The sequence below is a fragment of the Plecotus auritus genome, assembly GCF_963455305.1.
Source record: "Plecotus auritus genome assembly, chromosome: 6".
Taxonomy (NCBI): Eukaryota; Metazoa; Chordata; class Mammalia; order Chiroptera; family Vespertilionidae; genus Plecotus; species Plecotus auritus.
The window spans coordinates 95,658,782-95,664,824 of NC_137773.1; the positions used below are offsets into that span (position 1 = coordinate 95,658,782).

The 6,043-nt window shown below is 60.1% G+C and overlaps 1 protein-coding gene across 1 annotated transcript; it reads left to right on the plus strand.

Moving 5' to 3' along the window:
* The first annotated feature begins 2,596 nt into the window (after positions 1 to 2,596).
* On the plus strand, positions 2,597 to 5,065 carry KLF2 (KLF transcription factor 2). The gene is made up of 3 exons (XM_080672340.1): positions 2,597 to 2,743; positions 2,996 to 3,821; positions 4,407 to 5,065. Exons 1-3 carry the CDS (start codon positions 2,669 to 2,671, stop codon positions 4,580 to 4,582), a joined length of 1,077 nt encoding a protein of 358 aa, XP_080528466.1. The 5' UTR covers positions 2,597 to 2,668; the 3' UTR covers positions 4,583 to 5,065.
* Positions 5,066 to 6,043: the final 978 nt, after the last annotated feature.

Sequence of the window (6,043 nt, forward strand, 5' to 3'; positions counted from 1 at the left end):
ATAAAAAGAAATGAGCGATCAGGCCACGAAAAGACACAGAGGAACGCTAAAGGCATTATTGCTGAGTTCAAGGAGCCGGTCTGAAAAAGCTACTTTCTGTTATGAGTCCAACTATATAATATTCTGGACAAGGCAAAACTGTGGACCCAACCAGGGGTTAGGGAAGAGGGAGGGACAGAGAGGTGGAGCAGGCGACTTTTAAGACAGTGAAGTGATTCTGTATGAGAGTGTTACAGGTGACACATAAACGTTGTGCATTCCTCAAAACCTACAGAATATACAAAACCTTTACAGTGAACCCCAAAGGAAACTGTGAACTTTAGTTAATAACAGTGAACCGATCGTGGCCCTTCAATGTAACAAATGTACAACACTAACGCAAGATGTTACTACCAGGGGGAACTGTGTGGGTAAAGGGGGGAGGTTATATGAGAACTCTATGTCCTACCCGCTAACTTTTTCTATAAACCTAACATTGCTCTAAAAAAGTTAAAGGTCATTAGTTAAGGGGGAGGACGGGACTGAGCCATAGCCAAGCAAGCGGAGAGTGAGAGGAAGGCACGCATGGTGGAAGACACAGCAAGTACAGAGGCCTGGGCGGGGAGGTACTTGGCGTGTGCCAGGTCCGGCAGGGAAGCTGAGAGTGGGGAGAGGGGTGGGCTGGTCGGAGGTGGAGGGAGGACAGGACCAAGGCCTGCAACTGCCTGAGAATCTTACATCTTGGGGACCAGACTGAGTTCCCTAAATCCTTCCCTCATTATCCTATGGAGAAACTGAGGCTCCGAGAAAGGCAACAAGAAAAGCACTTGAAGAGAGCTCACAGGATGTCATCCGCACTTCCACAAAAAAGAAAGAGCCTGGGACCCTCGCAACATCCCTTTGGGGGAAGGTCCTATGATCGCCTCCATTTCACATAGGAGGCAGCAAGCTCAGAGAGGCCCAGCCACACACAGCAAGGGGTCAGCGGTCGAGGCTGATTCTCAGCCCTCACGGTGGCAGCCACAGGGAACATGTCTGGGCTCCACGGAAGCACCTCTGGGTCCCCACTGCCTGGCAAATAGGGTTTATCAGCAAGTGTTTGTTCAATCTACCGTTGGATGAATCACGGTGAGGTGGCGCGCCGCTGAGGCTCCTTCCAGCTGGGAGGGTCCAGGATTATGGGCCCCAAAGAGGTTCCTTGGTGCCTGTGTGGTGCAAAGGCCACCCCCACTGCCGCAGCCCTGGTCTGTGGCACCCCGGCTTCTGTCAGCGGCAAAGCCCTTCTGGCTCCCAAGGACAGGAGCTACCTGCACCTCTCGCCACGTGGCCCAAATGTGGGTTCTGGAGTCCAGAGACCAAGGCTGGATACTGGCTCCAAGTCATATCGTAAGATGCTATCCCTCCAATACCTACAAGGCCCCCCTTTCTACAGTCCTTGATTCGCAGAACTCCTCCTGGGTGAGGTTCACAGGGTCACTATCCTCTTCTCCTTCCTCACACACACTCACTTCCTATCTCCCTCCTTGAAGGCCCCTATCTCCAACATACCTGTTATTTTACACACACACCTCCGCTAGAGTGGACGATTCCCAGCGCCCATACCGGGACACTGGGAGTGACGGCCCCTTGCTGGCAGGGCTGTGTGTGGGGAACCCAGGTGGTGTATTGAAGAGGCCCACCAGGCAGGTTTGTTCCCTGTGCCCCGAACCAGTGCTACATCTGTGTTGGAGCAGAGACTGTCATCTTGTCTTGAGTCTCTTCATCCATGCAAATCATGAATGTAAAGTCGCCAGACCTGTCGGCATCAGCAGGACCTACAGCCTCTCCCAGTGCCCCCAGGGCCTCAGTCGCCCTGCTCTGAAGGGCTTCCTTGAGGAACAGTGTCTCCAAGAGGGAACATTTCTTGATGTCATCACGCAAGAGTTTTTGAGGGTGAAAGCAAGCATAACAGTGGGTCGAGCTAGGTGGGCCCCCAGAAAATGAGGGGCTGGGTCTCTCCATCCATCATGAGTCCTGGGAACCCCAATCTCCCCATCTACCAGGGTGTCTGGGAAACTCCACCCTAAGGTCGCTGGACCCGGTCACCTCATCCCTCTAGGTTTCTGGAGACCTTTCTGCGGCTGCGGGGCCAATCGTTCACCCACCAGGGGTTCTGGAACCTCTCTGAGGATTTGGGGCCCATTCACCCCATCCATCAGGGATCCCAGGAGGCCACGGGGCCGGGTCAGAGTCCCAGGTCCCCGGATACCACCCCCGCTCCAGGTCCTCCCTGTCAGTGCGCAGGCGGGAGCCCACGGGGTGCCCCGGGGATCCCTGGGCGTCCCGCGGCTGTTGTGGAGCGCGTGTTGATGCCGTTGCCTGGGAGACACGCGGAGGCGGGCCCCAGGCGGGGGGCGCGGCCCGGCTGCGCTCTAGGGGCCGGGCAGAGGCGCAAGGCCCTGGCGGCCGCAGTGGCCAGGGCCGCCGCCGCCCGCCGGCTTATATACCGCGGCTAAATTTAGGCTGCGCCCGGAGTTCGTCCCCATCCGCGACGCGTTTCCGCCGCCGCCGCCTTGGCCCGGCCCCCACGCGCGCCGCGTCTATAAGGCTTGGGCGGGCCCGCCCGCGGCCCGCAGAGCCGTCCCCGCCCGCCTGCGCCCCATCAGTCGCTCACCGGTGTCCGAAAGCGCGTCTGCCCGTGGTCACGGTCATGGCGCTGAGCGAGCCCATCCTGCCGTCCTTCTCCACTTTCGCCAGCCCGTGTCGCGAGCGCGGCCTGCAGGAGGTGAGGGCGGCAGGGACAGCGGGGCGGCCGGCTCAGGGTAGTAGAACGTGGGCTGCGGGGTAGTAGAACGCAGGCGGCGGGGATGGTGGACTTAGGGTAGTAGATTCTAGGAGGCACAAAGGGCGAGCTCAGGGTAGTAGAACGCAGGCGGTGGGGACTGCAGGCTCAGGGTGCTAGAACGAAAGCGGCGGGCGGCGGTCTCCGGACCCGCCGTGCGCTCACGCCTGTCCTCCATCGCCCTGTCACCCGCAGCGCTGGCCGCGCGCAGAGCCCGAGGCAGGCGGCACCGACGACGACCTCAACAGTGTACTGGACTTCATCCTGTCCATGGGGCTGGACGGCCTGGGCGCTGAGGCTGCCCCGGAGCCGCCGCCCCCGCCCCCGCCGCCTGCGTTCTACTACCCTGAGCCCGGCGCGCCGCCGCCCTATGGAGCTCCCGCGGGCAGCCTGGTGTCAGAGCTGCTGCCGCCGGAGCTAGACGTGCCGCCGGGACCCGCGCTGCACGGCCGCTTCCTGCTGGCGCCGCCCGGCCGCCTGGTGAAGGCCGAGCCCCCCGAGTCGGACGGCGGCGGCGGCTACGGCTGCGCGCCCGGCCTGACCCGCGGGCTTCGAGGCCTCAAGCGCGAGGGAGCCCCGGGCCCGGCTGCCGCGTGCATGCGAGGCCCTGGGGGCCGCCCTCCGCCGCCGCCCGACACGCCGCCGCTCAGCCCCGACGGTCCCGCGCGCCTGCCTGCGCCTGGCCCGCGCGCCCCCTTCCCGCCGCCCTTCGGCGGCCCCGGCTTCGGCGCTCCCGGGCCCAGCCTGCACTACGCGCCGCCTGCACCCGCTGCCTTTGGTCTCTTCGACGACGCGGCCGCCGCCGCTGCTGCAGCAGCAGCTCTGGGTTTGGCGCCGCCCGCCGCCCGAGGTCTTCTCACGCCGCCCGCGTCCCCGCTGGAGCTGCTGGAGGCCAAGCCCAAGCGCGGACGCCGGTCCTGGCCCCGCAAGCGCACCGCCACGCACACCTGCAGCTACGCTGGCTGCGGCAAGACCTACACCAAGAGCTCGCACCTCAAGGCGCACCTGCGCACGCACACAGGTGAGAGGGGAGAGTGGGCGGGGAATGAGCGGGGGGGTGGGGCACGGGAGGAGGGGCGCAATCAGAACCCCCCTAGAGTAGCGGCCCAGGAGATTCCGGAGGAGGCGCGCACTCCTAGGACTCCCCTGGGGGCGTGGCTCGGAAGGTTGGGGAGGGGAGGTGCTTTTAATAACCTTTGACGCACAATATTGGGGAGGACGGTGCACGCTTAGGATCCTCCTGGGAGTGTGGCTCAGGACTTTGGGAGCTGGTGCGCACTTAGGAGCCCTAGGGAGACTGTCTCAGAATGATAGGGAGAGTATGCAAACTTAGGACACCTCTGGGGGCGTGGCTCCAAACACCAGGAGTGGACTGTGTGCGCATCGGACCCTCTGGGGACGAGAATCAGGAGTGGGGAAACAAGTGCCTAGGGACCTTAAAGTTTCAAAACTTAGGGGGGATCGGCTCAGGGAGTTGGTTTGGGGTCGGTTGCACGCTCCTAAGTAGCCACTCTCCAGGGCGAGTGTCTTTGCGCACCGAGGCCACTGGCGGGCAGAGGAGTCACTGGGAGGGAAACTGAGGCCCGCTCTCGCCCCCTCCCTACAGGCGAGAAGCCCTACCACTGCAATTGGGACGGCTGCGGCTGGAAGTTCGCGCGCTCAGACGAACTCACGCGCCACTACCGCAAGCACACGGGCCACCGGCCTTTCCAGTGCCACCTTTGCGACCGCGCCTTCTCGCGCTCTGACCACCTGGCGCTGCACATGAAGCGGCACATGTAGCCTGGACGCCCCGCCCACTCGCACGCGGCCGTGGCGGGTCCCACGCGCCGGACGGACGCGGCCCCCTCGCAAACTGTGACTGGTATTTATTGGGCCTAAGGACTGGACGGGGCACAGCGTGGCCACCGAAGAGGCTCCCCGATGACGATGCTGCCGCCCTGGCCCCATCAGAGACTGAAGGCCCCGGTGGGAGGAGACCACGATCCTCCTTGACGAGTTTTGTTTTCAAAATGGTGCAATAATTAAGCGTCGTCTTCGCCCCACCGGGTCTACACTAGAGGATCGAGGCTTGATGCCTTGTGAAGAAATACAGCCTTAATGTGTACTGTCTACAACGTTTTTTATAATATTGTACATAGCGACTGTGACAGATATTGTATTATTGTAAATAAGGAGACAGGTGGCCATTGGCTGCCTGGTTCATTTTTATAAGACTTTTGCTGTGTTATTGTTTTTTTAATTAAAAAAGTTTTGCATCTTTTTAAAAAAAAATCACAGCGCTGATCCGACTGCTTGAAAGTTGGGGGCTTGGGGCACTTGGGGAAGGGCTGAGGGACACAGGCAGCTTTGATGGAGGGCAGCCTAGCCTGGCACAGGGGTGGGGAGTGAAAGTGGGTACTGCCCCGGCCAGCACTCAGCTTGCCAGCTGCAGCGCCCAGCTGCCAGAAACCTGTGGGTTTTTCTATAAATTTAAACACTGCATTTTAGGACTGAGGAAGAGCTATTTTAAGGTTGTTCCCTGAGCCATAAATTGCCTCCTTTTCCCCAGAGCTGGGGAAAGTGCTGGTCCCACTGACGTGGCCTCCTCTGGGCTGAAAAAGCCTCAACTAATTCTGAAGCTTTTGAGGTTTTAGCCAAACTCTTGGAGTGTGCAGACTTTTTTTTGGGGGGGGAGTTTTTTGGGGGGGAATGTTAAGTTTCTGACATGCTTTGCCTTTTACTAGTCTTTCCTTTAAGCAGGGTTGGTTTTTTTACAGGAATGAGTTCCCCATCTTATTAGGAAAAAAGGCCAAGCGTGGTGGGTGCTCTTTCTCCAGACGGGCAAACTGAGGCCCAGAGAGGTAGCGATGGGGTGGTGGCCTTCAGGTGCCAGCTTGATCTGGCTGCTTCCCAGGGGTCCTCAAACCCCACTAGAGGGGACCGGGGGGTTTCTGAAGTAAACCACCTGTTGCTGGCATAGGAGGGACATGAGTCCTCCCCCCCAACCCCCGCCGAGATGCCCTTGTGTGATGGCGTCACATCAGAGCCTTATTGGATGGAGCTGGCCACTCCAGAAACCCACCTTGCAAGCAAGGGTGACCCCTGCCTTCTGCTCTGAAAGTCCCAGTTGAGCAAGGAGGTGCTCCTCCCTGACAGATTGCCCTGCCACCCCTCATCTCCCTTCTCAGGGCCCTGGGTGGGTAACCATGGCCACCAACAATTGCACAAGTGTTTTCCAGAAAGTGAAAATAGCTCATAAGT